At 36.6% G+C, this 23,586-nt stretch overlaps 1 protein-coding gene across 7 annotated transcripts in view; it reads right to left on the bottom strand.

Moving 5' to 3' along the window:
* EVC2 (EvC ciliary complex subunit 2) overlaps positions 1–23,586 on the bottom strand; it is a 72,090-nt gene that overhangs the window by 8,919 nt on the left and 39,585 nt on the right. For 5 of the 7 annotated variants that reach the window (XM_027686367.1, XM_027686371.1, XM_027686370.1 and 2 more), the window contains 7 exons: positions 19,431–19,590; positions 17,710–18,170; positions 14,561–14,765; positions 12,917–13,039; positions 4,677–4,904; positions 2,326–2,534; positions 795–882 (listed from right to left, as the gene is read on the bottom strand). In XM_027686367.1, the coding sequence (XP_027542168.1) occupies positions 795–882; positions 2,326–2,534; positions 4,677–4,904; positions 12,917–13,039; positions 14,561–14,765; positions 17,710–18,170; positions 19,431–19,590 (1,474 nt within the window). The remainder of the gene's footprint in view (positions 1–794; positions 883–2,325; positions 2,535–4,676; positions 4,905–12,916; positions 13,040–14,560; positions 14,766–17,709; positions 18,171–19,430; positions 19,591–23,586) is intronic. The other 2 variants (XM_027686369.1, XM_027686368.1) reach the window with 2 other exon arrangements.

The following is a 23,586-nucleotide window of genomic DNA, read 5'->3' as shown; positions in this document are numbered from 1 at the left end:
ACCTCAAATAGACATTGAACTCAGGAGAGAATAAAGAATTGAGAAAACTGAGCAGAAACAAAGATACAGGAAAAGCTGAGAGATCCTTAGAGTAAGGTGGTCCTTCCTTGACATGCTGCTCTCTGAAGCTCCCAATTTTTGATACAGGGGACTGTGACCACATTCGTCCCTAGGAGGCAAGATACTTGGATACAAAAAGCTGTACCACCGAGTCTGTTTTCTGATGAAAACAAATCTCAACCAAGGCCTGATTGGGGTCAATCAAGTGATTCATTGTTAAGGTCTTTCATAGGACTGACAAGCAGCCAACAGACAGTAAATTACCTGAAGATGAGATGCTCTTTTTGAAAACAAGTACAAGTAATGATACTACAAAATTTAACTAGCAGTCCTTTTCTCATTTAATTTTGAAACATAATCAATGCAAATCACTCCTAACACTCATTAAAACCTAAACAAAACCTTAGTATAATTACATGAAAATCAGACTGTAAATCTGCCTGTCAACCAGAAAATCAGGCACTTCAGTTCTCCACAGAATGAAATGCAACAGGACAACCCCCTGAAAGGATTTGCAAATGAACAAATAGAAGTACAACTCAGTAAAATTCAAAAGGCTGAAAGTAGGTCAGAATTAACTGAAGTGAATGACAATACAGGCTGCAAACTGGCAGCAACTACTAGCAGATAGTAACTCCAAATACATCTGTAATACTTCCCAACAAAGAAGAAAAGCTGATTTCCAGATACAGCTGTAATTTAAACTTGGAAGCTTTGTTCAATTTCACGCTTACCTGACTATAAATTGCCAAAAATGCATCCATTTCTATATTTTCCAGGAGATTTTCAAGCACCACGCAATTCCATTGCTCATCTCTCAAGCTGAAGTGAAAGACAGAATTAACATTGAAATATTCCCAGGCGCAATGACTGTATTATAGGAAACAATATCTGAAAGCCATCCATTTGAGAAGTGTATCTCTCTGTCAACCAAGCTGTGTGAGCAGCATAACTCATAAAATATGCCAACTTCTACCCTCTTCTTCCCTGAACCACCAAGCAAATATCAGAGCAGAATCTAAGGCTATGCTCTGGCACACAATTCAAATCTGGAATTGCTCCAAAGTGATGTGATTCAACCTGCCCCCATCCTCTTCTTTAAGTTTCATCACCACATTTTATGGCAAGTTGTGGAACTTTTTGTTGCTGAAATATAATATTAAACAGTTAACTTCCTCACCACAGATTTTTTTTGTTTCTAGACCAAATCATGATGCCATCATATACAAACTTGTACATGTACGAAAGTACAAAACTTGTTTCTTTCCATAACTTTTCAGGTAAAAACTAATTGCAGTTTCCTTGAAGGCTTCACTGATAGGTTACTGGCTTGTGGGTACTACTGCAGAGATCTATCTGCTCTTCTAGTGACTCTTTACTTCTGCAACAGGAAAGTTCTTAATGTACACTGAACAGAGCTTCAGCCTTTTCAGAGTTAAAACAGACTTAGTACTATCACAGCCATTTTTACTATATCAATTGTTTCATGGAAAACACTCTTTTCTAATGTAAGGAGCCCTTTGAGGATCTTATGTGAAGCTTGAAACGTAGTAGGCTTTTAATACTGTACAATACGCATGGAAATGTCATTTCTACCTCCTGTAACCCTAATGAATGTAATACAATAGGCTGCAGTTTTGCACATTATCATCCATTCTTGTTAGGCAACCTTCCTGACAAGACAGATATTTCTATATATCTCCCAAGAAGCATTTTATTTGTCACTGATATCTTTACTTAAAAACTGGCCAGGGAAAAGTGAAATTGAGCATGTTGCTGAAGAGGAGTTTATATATCCCATCAAAAATAATTGTATGACAAGGAATTCAGTCTACAGTGTGACAATGGAGACGGAAATTCAATTTAAATTGTCTCAGCTACCCCCTCTGACCCCAGCAGATCAGGTTTCTCAGAAGTCCCTACCTATCTCCTTGGGAGACAAAGCAACTGGATTAAAATTCTTTACTTCCTTGCTGCTAAGGAGCATCATTATTTTTCCACTATGCCTGTAAAGAAATGGTGATTGCCATGCAACACAGCACAATCTATATGTTACTAAGTTATTATTAATTCATGTTTCTTATTTCAATATTCCCAAGACTCCTCAGTTATGCTCTGAGCCACAGCACAAGGCAGCAGTGTTCAAACATAGATATGGAGGTTCTCCCCAGCATAGCAGAACATTTAGCTTGCTGTTTCTTTATAATATCTTATGGTCTATAAGGACTGCAGCAACGCAGTAAAACCTGAGACCAAAGAACTTACCTTTGCTGGTACAGATTTATAAATTGCCTACACTTATTCATGGCCTGTCTTAGCAAAACTGTCACGTGTCTTTCTGCATTTGTTTCCACAGTTTCACTTGAAAGTCCCAAACCATCCAGAATCCACCTCTGCCTACTGATTAGATGCTGTTGTGCTGAGTCCTTATGTAACATCTCATACTCCAGCTTCCTGTCGAGTTCTTCAATCTCCTAGAGGTTGAAAAGGCATGATGATAAAAAGTTGTAATTTAACTTGAAAGAACAAATTTCATTTGAAATGAAGAAAAAAAGATGATGGTATCAGACTTTCTGATATTACTTTATTCATTTCTCATTCTACCCAGCCAGTTGCAGTCATTACACTTTCCAATTCACTGAAGAGCTTCAGTAAACATGACTGGCACTTTATGAATATCAGAAAAATGATGAAAAATACGACTCATTTTTCATGGTGTTAAAAAAGTCAATGCTCTCTGAAACCTTCTGCTGTAGAGGACATCTAGAAAGTATAGTACCATCATGACTGAGATCCAGACTAGGGAATGGCACCATTAGAATTTATAAACTGCACAAAACCACTGAAACAGCTTGAAAAATTCAGACTGACTAGTTTTAGTTATACCGAATTAACAGCTAATATCAAAGAGATTTGAAGTTAAAAGACAGTAATTCACATTTAGTGTGCTAAGGTGAGGATTAAAATACAGTGTTCTGAAAATGAAAGGGTTAAAATAGACTGGACTGGATCCCTCCTGCTAAGGATCTCTCTCTGGTCAAAGAGTCAAACTAGACATTCGAAGGAAGGATTCATATCCCTGTTTTCCAATGTCACTGTTATCTAAACTCAAGCTTTACGTCACTTACTATCTCAGTGCCCCACTTCCTAACCCGTACCTTGGGGAAAATTGCTGAATCTATTCCTCTGCCTCATCAGCTGTATTCACACTACAGATTCATTGGAGCACCCCGTCTCTAAGTAAGTGTCTGCTCCCAGGATTTGACACTGGTGCTTAAACCCACTCTCTTAATACCAACCCTGAGTTTTCTGTAAGGGGATGAAGCCAATTCACATATAGCCAGGTATGTTTGTTGCACCGATTGGCAAAAACTATCACTGATGTCATCATCATTCATGAATCCTGCGTAATCTGATATATTTGTTTTAAAGCAACAGGTGATTAAATTTGCCAGTTAGTGCAACCAAGGAGTTGGGCAATAATGCAGCAAGAGAGAGAGGTTTGATCACCAGGAATCATCAGTCCCTCTAAACCAAGCCTAACAGGGACTGTAAACAATTGTCTAAAATACCATCATTCCCTCCACACCCCTCAGTTCTTGGCCATTGGATAAAGAATCCAGCATTAGCTACTCTAGGTCTCTCTTCTGCCTCTCCTTCAATCCTTTTTCTTCCCCTGTTCAAGGACAGAGAAGCTAAAAGCAACATCTCTGAGCAGTCCCCTCACACTTACTGCATAAAAGGCAAAAATACTCCATCTACATACAACTTTCACTGCTTCCTACAGATTTAATACAAAGTTAAGCAAAACTGGAGGCATATAAGCATTCTGACTGCCACTCTATGAGATACTCTGTGGAGATGACCACATTAAAATTTAACCAGGAATTTTCACAGCAATAGCTGTCTAATGATGCCCTCTAGCAAAGAGGTTTTTCTCCTCAAAACCCATTTTGTTTGTTCTACTCCAATGCTCTCCCAAGCCTCACTTGGATGGTTTCAAATAGCAGATGTAGAAAAAAAAAGTCCTTATGAATACAGAGCACTGAAGTATTAAAAAAGGATTAGAAAATTGGCACATATCAAGCATGTAATAAATACTGTGAAGGGAAGAGATCCTTCCAAAGTTTCCACTATTTAAACTGTATGAGTGTGCTTGGATGGAGATAGACAGGTAGAAGGCTGTAAATATAATCTCTAAAAACTTGATGATTGAAGCATATAATGTGGTTATGGATTTTATGTATGGATAGCACTTTAACATGAACAATTTTGTAACACAGTCACAACAATCTACTATACCAGTCACGACTCACAATCACTTCTCAACTGTCTTCCTTGCAATCAATAAAATATTAATTAGCCATCAAAATACTACTCCTTCTGACTGTACGCAATTATAATAAAAATAAATAATAATAATCCACAATCTTCCCTGGCTCTAAGACTTTCCTTCTCTTTATGTCTTTTATTGAATACATGAAAGTGCACATCATCACAGAAATTAAAGGCTTGGCCACTAAAAGCTGCAAACCAGCAGTTAAATCAAAATAAGATACTGTAATAGTTGTTTTTTCCTAATGGGATTTTTTTCTTTTAACAACTACATTACTTACAGGATTATGTGCTTCTAAAATCTGAATACATTCCAATTTTGACAGGGTTTTTGATGTGCGCAGTTGTTCAAAGAGCAAAGCTTGCACATTTATGATAGCAGTATAAAGCTCCAGCATTTTTGATTTTTTAACAGTCTTTTGAAAGGCTAAAGAAGCAATATACTCTCCAAGTTTATTTTCCAGATCATGCAGGTGACGCTCTTTTTCAAGGTGCAACTCATTCTTAATCTAAAAAAATACCAAAACAAAAAAGATAGAAAGATTAACAGAAAACCTTACATGCACACATGATTTTACTACTCTGCAATTAACAAACAGGATTAAAGCAGCAAAGAAATCAATGTTATAATGTTTGAAGAAGTGCTTTTAACATTCAATTCCAAGCTATTATTGTGATCAATAAAAAAAATACAGTAAGGTCAAATACTGTAAAGAGATCAGGCTTTGTTTTTGGATAGTCAAAATTTTAATATTAAATACTAACCCAAAACAGTGGGTCTATATAATTTTTATTATAATAAAAGGCAAAACTAAAAATACAAATAAACTTATGCTTACCTATGCTATTGATTAAATAGGAGGATAAAATACATCCTTCTGTTTAGAAAAAATATGAACTTCTAGAAAGACTCTATTTAGTTCCAAATTGGCAAGTGTCAGTTAACACTGACCAATATCCGACTTACCACTCTTTGAGCAAATAACCAAAAATCCCCTTATATAAACCAAAGTTAAACTGTAAATCAAAAGTGTACTGGTAATGGATTTCAAAACAGATTAAAGCCAGATTGATTCAACAACAAACAGGATTAAATTAAAGTGATTTAAGTCAGTACCTGTGTTGCTGCCACACATCTAATGGGACATCCACAGAAACTATTCAAGCCCAGCACATGCAAGCAGACAATCAAATGCATTGTGATCGATGAGCTCTCCACACTACACCACTGACACTGACAGCCAAGGATACTGGACTGTGACATTTTTCGGTGGGACAATGTGGATAGGAGCCAGCTTCCTGAGCTTGCCACTCTAAGCTCTCTTCACAGTCAAAGAAAAAGAAAAGGTACTTCTCAGTAGGTTTCGTATTCTAAAATATGTCCAGGTAAGACCCTGATGGCTACACTGCCTATCTAACATTTAGGTATCAGACAGTAAACAATTACCAGTTTGGTTTTATTCTCTCTCCCTGTATTACTCACACGGGCCCAAAAGTTGGATTGTAAGAGAGAGAAAACACAAAAAGAGAAAACACATGCAGCCATTAGAGCTCCAACTCCACTACTTGGGTTGATACTAACTGCTCCCCTACACGCTGGATCTACAATGAAGCAAAGCACAGAAAGAGCCCATCTACACACTGCTGGGTATCAGAGCCCAAGGTTTTTCCTCACTCCACTTCTAAATTCTCTCTTGGTCCTGACAAATCTAATCTGATAGGTTTCACAGCATAACAAAAAAACCAGAACCAACCACAACCATTCTAAGAAATCAGCATTTTCAGAAGTTTCCAGTATTATATATTTTAACAGCAACACTCAAGTGCCTACTGCCTATGACAGAATGAAGAACCAAGCCATGAAAGGAGGTATGTCAAAAACTTTTGAAGTTTTGGTCAAGTGTACTATCACTGTGGACCCTCAGAGCTGATACTCACATTAGCACTCTATGGAAAAGCATTTATCCCATCAAGTCTGGCCTCTCTCTTTAAAGAACAGGCAGAGATGAACACTGCTGTTTAACTGAGATACCTACATGGTTAGCACCTTAGCATGGTAGCCATCCCATGGTACACCTTTGTACATGCAGTCTTAATCCTCCCCTTTTTACCAGTCTATAAAATAATAAAGACCAATAGTAAATGCCCTGCAGATGCGAACTATAACACAGAAAGGTCAACAGTAGTAGTCTTTAGACACTGTACAAGACCTGATTGGTACAAGACCTGATTTTGCTCCTCAGAATATCCTTGCACAAATAGAAATGATAGGTACTAAAGACATTAAAAACCTTATTAGCTTCCTATTCATGTTAATCACAATTATATATTATTGACTCTATTTACAGAATCATAGAATTAGCCGGGTTGGAAAGGACCTCCGAGATCATCAAGTCCGACCCTTGATCCACTACCACTGTGGTTACTAGATGATTAGTTTTAAAGGACACTTTAAGGATAATTCCATCAAGTTTTTAGATACCAAAGTTGATAAATATGTAACATGATACCCATGAATTTTCTCTGGAAATTTTATTGATAAGAGACCTGCTAAGAGTGACTGTGAATCACACAAATTCTATTATCCAGTAGATAGAGGTAAATTTAAAATGTGATTTGGAACCAAATATGCTTGTGATATTCTCCTGCTCATGTGATATTCTCCAAAGTCTAGACTGCATCATCAGGAACATCCTTGAATGCAAGAGATAGAGGGTACCTTTAGGAAATATTTCCTACTAATTTGATTTAAGCCAATTACAAATCAAGAGTAAGCAATCATCCTACAGATACAAACTACAGGCAAGATTCATTTTCTTGATACTTTTAACAAATCTCCATTTGTCTGTCTGTCTCTCAACATTACTGTTAAGCTAACAAATCAATCTGGAATAATGCAGGTGTGTGACACTAAATAATAAGTAACCATATGGGTTACAAATAAACATACAGGATATTTGAGTTAGAGGGAGAAGTGAACTCAAGAAATCATACTGGCATTAAGGTAACCAAGATGCTAAAACCTAAGCTGTTATTTTGGAACAGAGGAGGCAGATATTTACACTGAAAAGCAAAAGAGATGGTCAGAATTGGGAGTTTCTAAAAAAAAAAAATAGCTGAGCTGCCTTCCAGTATTTGTTAAAAAAAGCAGATGACATTTACCTTAGGATAGATCCAGAAATACCTATTGCCTATTTTCATGGTTTTGTTTTTACTAAGAAAAAGATCAATAATAATAATAATAGTTTTATACATGTATCTCTACATCCTTTGCAAGAAACCTATTAAAGTGAATTTGAAGCCTTTTGTTTTCTGTAGAGTACTTTGTACTGAAAAGCAAGTAACTTTAGCATCTCCCATTTCAGCTCACAGCCCAGTAGTTCACAGGTATTCAAAGGGATACACTGTACTCCAGCAGCACTGACTGGAAATCAAAAACAAAAAAGTTCCACAGAACATCCTACAAGTCACAACTTTGAAACAGATTGCACAAGATAGCAAATGCCACCCTAACTCAGTGTTTTTGGCCAGTTCATTTGTTGGTTTGTTTTGGTTTATCTTGTCAAAGCAAATTTATTTTTAAAATTCAAAGTGTTATTTCAAGATATTCTGATGAGCCAGTGACATAAGACTAAGATCTAGAAGCACAGCTATTCCACACTTCAGTGCCAAGGCACATATTTAAAAGAAAAATAATAATAATTAAAAAAAATACCTTTCTTCAAAAGCCTGTGCACAAGACTAATTTCTCAAGTAATACTGAAGCTTTTGTTCTGAAAGGTATGCTGAAATAACTGTTACACTACTGATCACTGTGACACAAGACAATGTTACTAAAACAATTAGCAATTTTCAGAGCTGTATTGTCCGACTGTCCAATTTCAAAGTCTCAGTTATGAAGTTTCCATTGACTTGCCCTCACCCCTCATTTCAGTGGTGAAAGCTGTTGCACTATTAGGTGATTCTTAAAGAGGGGATGGAATAGAAGTGGGTCCTTAACAGTTAAACAGACATGTTAACAAATACCAGAAGAAAAAGATTCTAAAGAAAGGCAAGGAATTTATATCCAACTCAGCCAGCCACTTAATACTTCTCTACCAAGCGCTGCTGTCAAGCAAAGTGTTGAGGGAGATGCATTGCTACAGCAGGAATCACTTTAAGGAGCAACATACATTTGAAATGAACCAGGCTGGACAACTAATGCCACAAGTTACCTTTCAAACCTTGGACAACATTGCGTTTTGAGTTTATTTGAAAGCTGGAAAATGACAGATGAAAACAACCAAAATTTTTTCTGCAAGAGACTAATAATTTATATTATGATTTGCATTACAATAGCATCTATACAAGAAACAGGAAGAAAATAATCAAACAGGCTTAGCTGATTAGGAATAAGTAGGTCCATTTTCAAAAGGACTAATGCTTTAGAATATATGTTATGTTCCCTATTCAGTACATTAGAACAACTTATTAACTAACAGAAATTATTACAACACTACTAGCATGACTGAGTCATGACAACATGCATACACTGAGGAATCAACCTTTTCTTACAGCTTTTATTTACATGTCTAAGGTACTGCCTGCCAGCATACACACAATTTTACAATATCTCAAGAAAAGAGAAAACAAATGCTTGAGGTATGACTTGTTTTATACGCCACAAAATTATTAAGTAATATCTGAAGGTTGCCTTTGTGGTTTAGAAACTGGATGTGCTATAGACCTTTAAAAATATAGATTAAAAGAATGACACAGTAATGTTTTGACAGGTGTGTGCACACAACTGAATTTACAATTTGCTTCTTTCTTCATAGGAGGTTCAGTTTCAGACACGAGGATTTTAAATGAATTATACATATATGAAATCTGGAGATAGATGAATGAATAATGAATACATGAATGAGTAAATGAGTTATCACCTTTAGTGTAAGTTTGAATCCATTAAAATTAATAATGAATAATGATAGAAATGCAGTTTGACAACTCAAGTTCATTTATAAGGAGACACAAGAGTGTATATTTTAATTGCAGCTGAATTCAAAGGCAGAAGGGATGCCACTGATGACAGAAACACTTACACTTTTATCAAATAACAGAGGGTGTATATGGTATGTTCAGTATGTTCCATGAATCCTAAGATCTATGATCCAAACTGCAAAAATAGATAGTATTTGCATATTACTAAGTATGAAGCCTTACATCAAGCATGTTCAAAATACAAGGGATGGGAACACCTCTCCCATGAAGACAGGCTGAGAGAGTTGAGGTTGTTCAGCCTGGAGAAGAGAAGGCTCTGAGGACACCTTACTGCAACCTTTCAGTACTTAAGGGGGAAAGATAGGGATAAATTTTTTAGTGGGATCCGTTGCAATAGTTTTACATCGAAAGAGGGTAGACTTAGACTAAAGATAAGGAAGAAATATTTTACAATAGTTAGAAACATTTTACAAGAGTTTACGTATGTATTAATATGTATAGTAATTTAATATTAATTAAGTTAATATTAAATATTTTACAACGAACAAAAGAAATATTTTACAGTATTTTACAATGAAGGTGATGAAACAGTGGCACATGTTGTCCAGGGAGGTAGTAGATGCCCCATCCCTGGAAACATTCAAGGTCAGGCTGGACAGGGCTCTGAGCAAGCTGGTCTAGTGGATGATGTCTCTGCTAATTGCAGGGGGATTGGACTAGACGGTCTTTGAAAGTCCCTTCCAACCCAAATTATTCTATGATTCTATAGGAATGATGTTCAGCATTATCATTTAGCATCTATTCAACATTATATAGTAAATTAACTGCTCTTAAACAAACAAAATGCTGCATTACTCAACTGGTACTACTATCTACCCCTCTGCCACAGAAGTTTCTTTCTGCCTCTTGTCAGCTCTGAAATTACAGCTCTGAAAACAAAAACACATTTGTGAAATCCAAAGCTTGCAAGTAGACCTGAATGCAGTGTGACATAGAAGGCAATTTCAGTAGAAACTGGATCAAATATTGATCACAAACTCAATTAGAAACTAATAGTCACTGGCCAGATTTGAAGCTTTGTATTATACCGAACACAAGACTGTAAAATACTGTTTGACTTTTTACTATTTGATATATTATTAGAGTGTCAAACTACCTTGGTTATGACAAATCCTCTCCTGTAGGTCTGAATATTTGCTCCTGATTCCAAATTGCCAATGCTGTAAATGCGCTATGATTAGTCCACTGCTTGAAAGCACTGACCTCTAAATTCCTTATTTAGCTCAGCCTAATTACTAACTAGTGTTGCCTCAGTCCTAAATATTACAAATAAAAAAAATAATCTGAATATCTACTTGATTACCTGCAACCCCAAAGACATTTCTCACACAGGTATTATCAATTGGGGTTTTTTTTTCAGCCCAGCAGGGAAAATAGGCTAAAGAATGTCAGCATTTTGGCCCCTGTGTTTCTTCTGAGATAGGTAACTGCTGCTTCAGAAAGGAACAGCTACTTCCTCAACCACAAGACAGTTCAAAACATCTATGAAATACAGATGAAGTAGACAGCCTGCTTTTGAAGATTTTCACAGTGAGGTCAATGATAATCCAAGACTGGGCTTCAAACTTCTTGCCACGGCCTCCCAGCTCACTGTCTCCTGTCTATATTGTTCTTCTCTGTCATGCCTATTTTACCATATTACAAGACACATTCTGCTGCTGTTTTCATAAGCATTAGCTGGGAACCATTTCACAGCCATCCTGTAGAGAGACAGAATCCATCACACTGTGTGAAGTCTGCAGCAGTGACTGTGAAGAAACACAGCAGAGCTGTATTGGTCCATCATCCTTTTGCCCCGCCTTGAACTGGCCGTGCAACTTCAGGTGGGCAGTTTTGAGTGAGATAATAAAAGTGTTCATATTAAGGTAAAATGTAGAAGTGTAAGATTCTAAATGAGGCATAAGGTAACAGATTGCAACAGACAAAAGAAAGAAACTACTTCTGTGATCAACCTAAGGTTTACTGCAATACTTCTGTGTTCTAACGATAATGGGCGAACTAATGGTTTTCTTTAACGATAGTTTAGCTTCCTTATTGGTAAAAGCACAGAGAATTTGGCTTTTCATAACTAATGTGCAGCCACACAATTAGTACAATAACACACAATTAGTACAATAACACATGTGCCAGATGGTACATATAAAACTGAAACAACGAGGCTTAGAGAAGCTAACTTTCCAATTTTAAAACAAGATTCTAATAAAAATGCAAGATAATATTCATACCAAAGAAGTATTTAGTACTTTCTTTCACATAAGAGTTTAGCCCATTATCTGTTGCACTTTCAAGTAACAGTACTTAAAAACCCCTAAATTTTGGAGATCAGGGTACTAGGTATTGAAGTGAAAAAAAAGTTTAAATGCCTCTGCTAAGGAATTAGGGCATTCTTGGACCACAGTTATTGAACTACCAAAGAATGCTAGAACACGCTTGCCCACTTGTTGCATTCTTGCCCAAACACCTGCTTTCACTTTGAAAGACTGGGTGCTGGACTAGCTAAATATTTGCTTTTATCCTTTGCAACCAGTACTAACAACGTGTTGCTCTCAAATAGAAGTGAAATTATTTCTGAATAAACATGTTGACACAGTATTTTTCACTTCTCAGGATATAGGTAAGAAAAGCATAGGAAAGATGTATAAAAATAGATTTTTGTTCAAATTCTTAGTCAAATTGATATTGCAATCACTTGTGAAGCTATTTTTTATATACCAGTTTTAACTACTAATGACATCTCTTGTTCTGCACAGTTCTTACAGCTGTGCACCACCTATGCCTAACACAATTATCATTGCAATGTCCCTCTGATATTACCCACATTTTAGACATGGGAAAGAGAAGGAGAGAAAGGTTAAATAACACAAATAAAACCTCACAGAACATCTGCTGTCAGAGAAGGAAAAAGCCTCCAAAAATCCCATTTTAGCATCAGCCCCACTAATTTTTTAAAGATTAATTTCAGACTGGGGCTGTGAGTCTTTATAAGCTACCCACCAGAACCAAGACTTCCTTCCAATTAGCTCTGTACAAATAAATTCAACCCCAACCCAAAAAGTTTTTGGATCTAAGAATCCAGTTCTGGGTTTTCAGCAGCATTAGCAGACGTCCAAGAACTCAGTGTTGCACAGCTAAAATACGCAGTGAAGTACTGCCCATGTTTTGAAAGCCTTACTAAGAAAATCATGGGATCCAGGGGAGTCTTGCAATCCTGCATACACCAAGCCCTAGAACCATTGTGGGAAAACAGGGTGAGACATGAAATCATTCTGTAACTAAGATTCAAAAATTAAAACAAAGCAAAAACTATTAAGCTTGAAATACAACATCTTGATAAATGCAGGCAAAAGTAGGAAGATGAATCATGCCACTAGACCTTATGCCTTTTTTTATCTAGTTCTTATTCACACTGATAGAAAACTTTCATTCTTTAATTACTAAAGATCTAGGTTTTGACTTCAGTCCAGAAAAGGTTTGTACTTACCTTATTCAAATTTTCATCTTTCACCAAGTCTTCATAAATTAAAATTTTGGCCTGTAAAGATTTCTTCAGAATATCTAACTTATTTCTATTCCTGGATCCTGTTTTTCCCGTTTTAGAATGCTGCTGTAGGAAGATAAGCACAAAATGCTTTATTTGTAAGACATATATGAGGATGCTAACATTAAGATTATGACTTGCTATTATTGGCACATCCACCAATTAATGAAACTCTTCACAAAGATGACTTTCAAAGTATTTCTGAAATGAAGGTGTTGCCTATTCATTCAGAAGACTCCTTTTGGACATTCAGACAACGTTGGGAACTTTTTTTAAATTTCTTTCAAGTAGAATTATATATTCATCCTTTCCATGAAAACTGGTAGCATATGAATTTGATTTTAAAAAAGCTTTAGCAGTGATAATAAGAGAAGATTTTGACGGATATGTTGTCTTCCCAGCACAGTTAAAAATGAACAAAGAATATTAATTTAAGAACTACATTGTTTTCAACACACAGTCTATGAATCACAAATGAACCGTGATAATATTAAGAGGCACTGTTCCATGTAATCAAATTATTCTTGACCTTTATGTTTCTTTACAAGAATACCAACTAAGTATATGTTCTCTTGGGGAAATGATAACATCTGTTCAACTATAAGGCTTTGCAAAGTCATTTCCCTTCTTTAGCACTTCAGAAATCATTAAGGTTTTGAACTAGGCTAATTCCTAGTATAATTAACACAAAGTAGTTTACATGTTTGGAAAACATAACTTAATCAAAAGAAAGCAAGGGCAAGTCCTCCTTTTTAAGATGGTATCTGATACAATTCATACAGGAAACATTTTCTTTACCCCTACTTTATAAGAACTGAAAATCATTTATGATTCCACAGCTTTTACATTTTACTAAAGGAACTAAACATCCCTCACAGAATTCTTTTAAAAAGTGCTAGATTTGATAGGCAGACAGACTCCTTGTTGGGAATGTTTCTCTAACTTTGAGTGAGTATGCCTCATCTTTTACATATCTAGATGTGGAAAAAACCAAACCCTCTGTATACACTCAACTCTTTTGGAAAGAAGAAACAGAAATCATGCCTAAATTCTTGCCAAGAAAGACCAGCTAATTCAGGAACATTACCTCCCTAAACAGCCAAGACAATGTAGAACATTGCCTTTCAGAAACTCCTAAAATCTTTCCTTGATTTAGTGCCAAATTTAGTAATGTGTCGAGGATGCCACTGAAATATCAGTCTGGGCTGTCAAGAACCCAGCTTGTCTGTAATATGCAGAGTCAGGCTTAGCACCACTCAAATCGTTGGCATTTCGGTGGACTCTCCTCAGAGACACTGTCCCTTCTGGCCACCCAACTGGCTCTTTATAACTATGCCTTCTTCTTGAGAAAGCTGGAGGACACAAAAGCAACAGAAATAGACAGATGTATGTGAAAAATACTGTATTTATCCAACTCCTGCCCATACAGTTCTCTTTGAGTTCCACTGATCCATGCAGACAGTGAAATTGTGCAATGCTGTCACACCTATGAAGTTATGGACCCATATCTACAGCCAATGCTGACAACCCACAGGTACACCCATGAACCCCTTGCACATCCCCACAATGATCCCACATCATTCCCACCTGTTTATTGGTCATTGCTAAATTCTGATCGACTTTCAGCATTTCTGTGTCCCTCTGCTCCATCTCAAAAGTCTGAAGCAATGTTCTTCCTCTTATCTTGGGCCAAGCCAAGCTGCTGTCCACCTGAGAGAAGCAGCAGTGCAACTCTTGCCTCATTCTAAGCAATTCCTCCTCCGATAATGAGAGGGGTAAACTTAGAAGCTGCCTGTTAAAAAAAACCAAGAGTTATCTGCTGTTCAGTGATACAGGCAATATTGCAAAAAATGTAAGAGGCAGGCACACAAATACTTTACATGGCAAAGATCATCCTTTTTTTGTCTGTTTCACATATCAGTGATTCCACGCAGAGCACTGAGCTGCTCAGCATGTTCAAACTATCCTTGGGGATACTTTAAATTCTGCACACAGAACTTCCTTGACTGTAAAACTTCATTTTCAAGGGAAAACAGTTTTTGAATATTTAAACAATAAATTAGTATTTTTAGCACATTTCTTATGCACAGAATCCTTCCACCTCTTCAGACACTATAATCCCTGAACTTTGGTTGAAATAAAGACAAAAGCTTCCCATAAAGTCTCCCTGTGCTGTTTCCCAGCACTTAGCAGTCACAGCTACCGAGAAGGGAAAAAAAATAAAACAAAAAAGTCTCTCTTTATCATAAACACATATGTCATCCCTCCCATCACCAAGTCACAAGGGTTACAGTTGTTATTTGTAAAAAGGCTCTTTGCAGTCTGAACAACACAGAAGATATTTTAGCAGTAACTTGATTCACTCAAAGTTTCCATTTTGTAGAAGGAAGGTTTCTCAACACAGAACTCTGGGGAACTCATGATCAGGTCAAGCTGAAGTTGACTTAAAAATAAGGCATGCTTAGTTGTGACTAACCTTAGACTGCATTCATCTTCTTACCTTGTGAGAAAATATTTCCTTAAGAATATTTCATAAAAAATAGCATTTTTTTTGTTTGGAAATTTTCTCTATTTCAAAAAAAAAATTTGTTTGTATTTAAAGCATGACAGCATGTTTTTTAAGAAGTAGTTTTCAATGCAAAATATACTGTATGTTTCATTAGTACTGACGCTTTTATTCAATATATCACAGGCTTGTACTACCTCATCATTTCACTAAAATATTTGAGTTTAGAAATCCTTATTTCTGTCTATTGATTCAGCAGAGTACAGGTAAATCCTTAATGCATGAAGCTTTTCCCTTCAAAAAATTACTTACGTTAAGACAAGATTACTCCAAACAACCATCTACAGTGTACTTAATAATTTCTCACACTGTCTTAGACTTATGGAAGAAAATCTATGCTATAAATCCATATACACAGATACATAGACAGAGATATAAAATAAAATACAGCAAATACATTTTTTTCATGTCTATATTTAAAAAGGACTTGAAGCATTAACGATCTTCATAAATATTTTGGACTAACTCATTGTCTCTTTCATAAGCAACAAAAATGAAAAGCTACCATCAAAACAATTCTTTGTGAAAACTAGAGAGCAGATGAGAACATAAACATGAGTGCTGGTATCTGTCATCAAAAACCCATAATTGACAGACAACGGACTGAACAAAGACAGTGACAGATTTAAGGAGCTTTTGATAGGACAGTTGTTGATGCAATTTTTGTATATATTTTCTAGTATTATATTGAAAAAACCCAAACAGCTTACTGTTGCTTCAAATAAAGATAGAAGCTAAAAAATACAACAGGCCCACTGCATGTTGGAACACAATTACCATGGAATTCTACGTTAGAAACAGGAAAGTCTTTCTGGGTTATACAATCTACTGCCCTACTCCTGCAGGCCTGCTCTCAGCAAAACAGACAAGAGATATTAAGACAAGATAAAAAATACATATAAATGACTTATAGGAAAGTATTTAAAATGCAAAAAAAAAAAACAAAGCCCTTGAAATTAGAACCAAAACAAGACAAAAAGGGATTTTTTTTTTTTTTAACAAAGCAAATGTAATTGATAAAGTTTCTTCTTATACACCTGTGAAATGATTTTCATTGTGTGGCAGAAAAACTTATAAAGATGGTGTCTGGGCAAAATTGGTCAGAAAAATCTATTTTGTTTTAAACAAGAGGTATGAAGGAGAAACCTTTACTAGTTCCTTTTTTTTCCCTTTTTTACCCCCTCCCTGTTCAATCTTATGCCTGGTATGTTTTCTTCAGGGCACACAGCCTATTATATGTTTTCCTGTTCCAGTTGCTTCCCCTAAAGCTGCAATTTTATTTTTTCATGTTCCCAAGTCTCTATCAATGTCTGTTATTAAATAGACACTGTATAGGAAATGTAAATATGCAGGCAATATAACAACTAGTCATAAATGTACTTGAAAGCTAAGAATAAATGTTGACAAGCAGCGCCAGTCTCTCAGGGACCTCACTGCCCAGTCTGAGAGACACGACCCCTCTCAGCCACAGCCACTGTCTCTCCCTGTGCAAGGTCTTCCAACGGTGGCAAGGCCTTCCCACCTCCCCAGGGTCACATTGTAGCAGGCACCAATGGCTCATAACATTTCCTGGGGCCAGAAAACCACTCTGCAACACTGCCCGTGCCATGATGCCTCTCTGGCTCAGGGCTTGGTGCCAGGGACACCCAGTCAGCAGGTCAGAGCAGCCTGGATCGATGCATGGAGCCCATGGGCTGGGGAGGTAGGCTGCTGCACCGTGTACTTAGGGAATATGTGGAAATAGTATGGCGAAGCTTAAAACGAGGTCAATGAGTAAGGCCTGACTTGTGGCTAGAAGGAATACACTGAAATTGAACATGGGGCTAATTAGGTCTGACATACTAATTGGCATTTCCAAAGTATGGGACCTCTGAGAACAGACTGAGAATAATAACGAAAGATGCGCAACTGAAACCTCACAAGGAATGAACAGAAGTATAAAACTTTCACTCCACATTTTTAGTTTCAAAACTGCTGTTTCCTGGGATTTCCACTACAGTGCTCATCCACTGGGGCTGCAAGGGCTGAGCACCTGGAAAAAAAAATAATCAATTCCCAAGTGCCCGACAGAGAACTGATCACTAGGAATTATAACTTGACAGGTGTGAAAACTCCCAGTTCTCTTCTATTTGCAATAGTAACTAAGAAAAGAGTGTAGAGAGATACTTGCATGAATACTGATTGTTCCCAGCTCCTTAATTTTTTTTGCTCCAAAATGCCTGTTTCCAGTTCTTGGCTTAGCTTCTGCCTGGTGAACTGAAGCAGCTCTTCAGCAGCCATGCTCTTGTCATGTTCTTCCCTTTCAAGCTGTTCACGTTTAACAGCCATCTCTTTTTTATGCTCCTCCACAGCTTCTAGCAGGAACAACTTTGGCACATTGAGTTTGACCAATTCTTGCACAAACACTCCACATTGAACACGTTTAAAGTCTTCAGTAGCTTTTTCTGTTAGGCTAAATAGAAGCTCTTTCAGCTCTTCACTGGCCTCATTGTCAAGCTTTTCAATAAGTTCTTCAAATTCAATGGTGTGACCACTCAGAAGATCTTTCCAGTGTCTCAGGTAGTGAGTGATGTCATTAGTAGTTTTGAAGGGGTCTCCAAATGACAGCTGCTCCTTCTGATGCTCTTTCTGCTGATTGATTTGCCAAACAGGGAAACAAGAGAACAGAAGGAACATCTCAAATTCTAATTTAAGTATGAATTTTATAGCAACACAAAATTTCACACTTTTGCTTTTCCTTGTTCTCAAAACTGCTTTTCACTGTCCAGAGGCTTACTCAGCCCTCAACATGATAGCTTTGTGTGCATCTAGCAGGTGTGTGATAATTCAGATCATTGTTAGATACCAGGGCCAACACAGGCCTGTAATAATATGGACTGTTGCTAGATAGAAGGGCTAACAACTATACAAATGCATGATCGTGTGGCTTGATATAATCTCAGCTAGATGAACTTCAGTGATATGGCAGCATTCCAGAAGTCAATCTGGATCAAATAGCAAGGAAGGAAAAGAACTTCAAAAAAAAAGAAGAAAAACAAGTTTGGCCTTTTTTTAATTTTCTCCATTTGCAACATGCAACAATTTCATTGGAAAGCTAAACCAAAGCTATCTACTCTGAGAATAAATACAACAAATGACATCTCTATCATCATATCTCCTGTCTCTGCTCACAATGATTTCTGTTAAAGAGCATAAAACACTGAAACACATATCCTACGAAAGGTAAAATCAATCTCACCTAATTTTGATCATCTAAAAAAAAAATCACTAAATCCAAGATAGTTTTTTCTACATCTTTTAAGCAGAGAAAGATAACTCTGGATAACTATGAAATATACTTCTGGACAACGACTCCCTTTCTCAACAGCTTCAAGTCATCTTACATTATGAATTTACATTAAGATTTTTAGATGGCTGAGGTGACATGAATCCTACCACAAGCAACCACAGGTAGAGCATCTTTTAAATAGTTTTGTTTTGTAGCTGAATTTTAACTGTCCTGTAGAAGTCATTTAGGTCACACATAGCCAGGAAACACACAGAAAATAGTGACTGTCATGTGAGTCATCTCCCTAAACAACTCCAGAACCTCATTTGGCTTTTGGCTCTCTGCACATTACAGACAGGTTAGGCTAAGCAGGGGGGCTTCAGAAGTTTCTCCAGATAAGCTGAAGTTAAGTTACTTTCCTGCAGGTTTTTCTAAAAGAACAGCTAGTCGTTACTGCATAATTAATACAGTACATGGTGGTACACAGCTACAACAAATGGACACTTATTTTTAACCATGTTCCTGGCAGTGTTGACCCTTAAGAACTATATTTTATTTTTAAATTAATTCAATTTTTAATTCATGATAAGCCCTATGAAAAAAAATACACTGAAAATAATTACCTTTTGCAGCATTTCCCGCCTTCGCTTGGTAATGAGTTTCTGCCGAAGCTTTTGCTTTTCTTGTTTTAAATCATGATCAAATTTCTGCTTAACAAAATTAATTTCAGTCTCAGCTCGGTCCAGCAGCATTCCCAAATGACTTTCAGGTAGATGACCTGCTCTGTAATAACAGTGTTTCAAGCCTGTTATCCCAAATTCTTAAGAGTAAAAGGATATCTGAGGCAATTAGTACGATAATAAGGCTCAACAAAGGAGACACACAGAATGATCTTTGTTTCTTTAGCAGTGACACCTGTGACCTTCAAACAAGCAAGTGGATAACAGAAGGACAATCTCAGAGATGAGTGTAGAACTGAGGCAGTTTGTGAAGACAGAATGAAGGGTGTATGAAGAAGAAACAGGAAGAAGGAAGGAAGGGAAGGCAAGTGCAAAACCAATTACATATCAGTTAGTAATATGATATTCAAATGAGATATTTTAAACTTTATATATTATTCATATTTAAATTTTTCATTTAATGCCTGAATGCATTTAATGCATTCATTTAATGCAACTTTAGATGTCTTTTATAACTCCTTCTGCTCATTAAAAACAATTTTCTCTTTAAAGTATATAATCAAGTAAAAAAAAAATTGTAAAAGTATCCACAAAAATATTTATTTTCAGATTTCCTAATACATTTATATCAGAAAAATTATAAAAATTTCAAAACAATAGCAAAATACAATAATCTGAAGGAGCAAATTGTCAGTCTTAGGCCTGCAGTGCTTTCAAATGGAAGTTCAAGGCTATGGTCTACCTCCAGTTTCTACAGTACTTAAAGAGAAAACAAGATCCCAATGGTGCCTCCAACAGTTAGAAAAATCTCCCTCTCCACAAACTCAAACTGAATTTCAGAACTTATCTGCTATTATTTTTACACTAGGAATTCCTCAAATCTTTCTTATTCATCAGAAAAAACAAAAGAACATCTTAATTCAGACCAGGTTGTTGGACATTTGTAAGTTATAATTTCTATAGTGGACTTCCAGAACGTGGAAGTTTGAGTTGGAAGCACCAATTCCTGACCTGAAGCTGGATGTTACCCATATACCTTCTAGTTTACTTATCCAATCCCATTTTTCCAAAGACATGAACATTACACACAGAGCTAGGATTCAGAGCTTTCAAGGTTTCATTCCAGTGTGATACCTGAACCAACACATAAATTAAAGTAGCACCTAAATGTGGTAAGCGAGCCCCTCTCCAGAAAGGACAGACTCATTTTGGTTTAGTAGGATTTATTAATACTGTGACATCTTAATTCCAACTAAAATCCTCAAAATAAAAGTTAAAATAAAGCAGAAGATTAATGTATTGGCTTTTTTGCAGCCACTGCACTGTAACCATGGTGGCCAGATTCCACAATTCACATCTCTCCATCTACTGCTCAAGCATCTATAACTATTAGAGAAAGCCACAAAACATCATCCCCTATATAATGTATGCACTGGATAGAAACTCAGATAAACTTTATCACACAGTTATGTCAACCAGAGAGAGCCTCCTTTTGCAGAGCTTTTCCAAAGTCTATCTACTGCATTTCTTTAATCTTCACCAAAGAGGATTAAAATACCTCTCAGTACCTTGAGAGCAATCCACCATGCATCATTCTCAGCCAAGTAATTTTTGTCTTGAAACTAATCAATGTTAAAATTACAGAATCAGAATATTCTGAGTTGGAAGGGACTCACAAGGATTATCGAGTCCAGCTCCTAAGTGGACAGCCTGTACAGGGATCAAACTTGTGACCTTGGTATTTTAGCACCATGCTCTACCCAACTGAGCTAATCTGAGGGTCCAATTCAGCATTATGACAAAAAACTCCAAACCAACTGTACTAAGTTTCTAGTGCATATTTGGAAACTGTAAGTCTTGCCTGTTCTTTTTGATCAAGCCCAAGGCAAAAGATACGTGAATAAAAAGTAGATTAATTATGGTGAGGAAAGATAATAACCAAGATATTATTTTAACATCTTCATCCCTTCTTGTACTGAGAACAAAAACCATGTTTGCTGCATCCAATTCAAGTCCTTGTCCAGAGCAGTGAAAAGAGTCTGCAATAGAAAAAGATGGATGTGCTGGAGCCACCCAGCAAATGAAAGTTTAAGACAAGTCATGCAACACAGAATGATAGGAAGATGATATATAGCTACCTATTTTTAGGATGAGTTAAAAAAGCCAGTCTTCAGTTTCAGGTTGCTGATTTATGTAGAGATCCAGTATGTCCACAGCTAAAACTGTAGGTAATGCAGTATCCTACCATCAAAATCTATGTCAGTTCATGTGACAACTTGGTATTACAATAATTCCTAGAAGGCTCGATCCTGGCAAGAGACCTTCATTACTGATTTCATATAAATACAATATAAAAACAATTACAGTATTAGGAATAAAATATGTCCTGTTCTCAAAGGACTCTGAAGAGAAAAGCAAAAGAGAAGGAGAAAGATAATGAGACAGTATAGATGGTATGATAAAGTGCTTCGTTTCAGCATACCAGACATTTAATCACTGAAGAAATGTGCAGGCACATGTCTAATGTCTTTGAACAAGGAGAATTTTAATGAAAGAGAATACTGCTGTAATGACAAGGATGTTTACAGGGAGATCCTCCCAAATTCAGTGAGCACCAAGGAAGGGACAGAGATGAAGTGTGTAGCTAACAGCAGCAGTATCATAGGTCAATCAGAGGCAGACTTTGACTTCTCCATATTGAACAAAACCAAGCGAATTACGGAGACAATATGGAGTGAGGGCACTAAAGCAGAACTTTGTACTTGATGCTACAGAGAACTATCTAAGGGACACTGGACCCCAGCAAAGGAAGACTGTTTTAGGAAAGCTAGAGAAGTCACGGGAGCATCACTAAAGCAAAAAGGAGACAGTTATGAAGCAGAAAAGTTGTACCAGCCTGAATATATATGGATGCAGAATCACAAACCTATACAGAAACTACACAGAGAAAACTTGCAAGACTGTGCCCATGCTACCACTGCTACTTCAGAATTTCACCTGCTGAACAGGCATCTTGCCAGTGCCTGGATCAGCATTTATGTAAATAATTCAGGGCAATAAATGCCCTACATTACAAAGTGCTACAAGCAGAAGAGGTTTTAAGAGATTGTTATAAAACTTCATATCGATGCATTACTCCTCGAGGCATTCACTTTCCAACACCGACTTCCAGAAAGCTCCAGCAGGACACTGTTGGGAAACTACTTTATATAGACAAGGTCCATATAAATGGAGATTATTCAGAAGAACAAGACCAGCGCAAGATGCTTTGCTTCAATCTTTTAAGAGTCTATTGACCACTTTAGAAACACAATACACAAGAAATTCTTGAGGTCTTATAAAATTTTAATTTTTGGGAGAAACTTAAAAAGGAGCTTGCAATTGTTTGTGCCTAGCAAGTCACAAGAAGCGGACTGAACTTTTAAGAGACTGAAGAAGAAATAAATTTTCTTGTGAACAAACAAATACTGGCATAGGAGTGATACAACACGTTACAGATGCTGTAGTTTAAAAACATCAAAAATCTTGCATTGACAACAGAAACAACCCAGGATAAACACTGCCTCAAATATTGCCCTTTTGCCCATTATTCTTTAAGAAAAAAACATAAAGAGCCTAGTTAGACATCCTCAAATCTACAATCATGGATTATATTTTAAAATGTCCTTTTCTGCCTTTTGTCACTGCAGGCCAGACTTGATTTTCAAAAAACACTGAGTACTCAACAGCTAATCCTGAAATATGGGATATTTTATTCATATACTGTATTCAGAAAGCCCAGCTTGAAAACTCTGGCTGCTCTATTTCATTTAAAATGTTCACAGCCCTCCCTAGAATTGGTTTGGGTTTATTTAGCTTTTTATAACATTCAATTCTGGCCACACAGGATCCTTTCCATGGTAACTTGAAATTGCCTTGCTATCTGATACATTTCAAACACACTATTAAGCTCCATTTAAAAAATAAAATTCTCCCCTCAATATTTATCTGCTGGTTTATCACTGGATCTATCTGTGGTATATCTAATTATATCTATATCTAAATATTTTCTTAGTTCCTCTTCTCCATACAAAGTTCTGCATTTTAAAATTCCACTTAT

This window comes from Neopelma chrysocephalum, unplaced genomic scaffold (assembly GCF_003984885.1).
Source record: "Neopelma chrysocephalum unplaced genomic scaffold, ASM398488v2 Primary Assembly neopelma1_71, whole genome shotgun sequence".
Taxonomy (NCBI): domain Eukaryota; kingdom Metazoa; phylum Chordata; class Aves; order Passeriformes; family Pipridae; genus Neopelma; species Neopelma chrysocephalum.
Note: the sequence above shows the minus strand (reverse complement) of the source record. Positions and strands in the feature narration are given on the sequence as shown.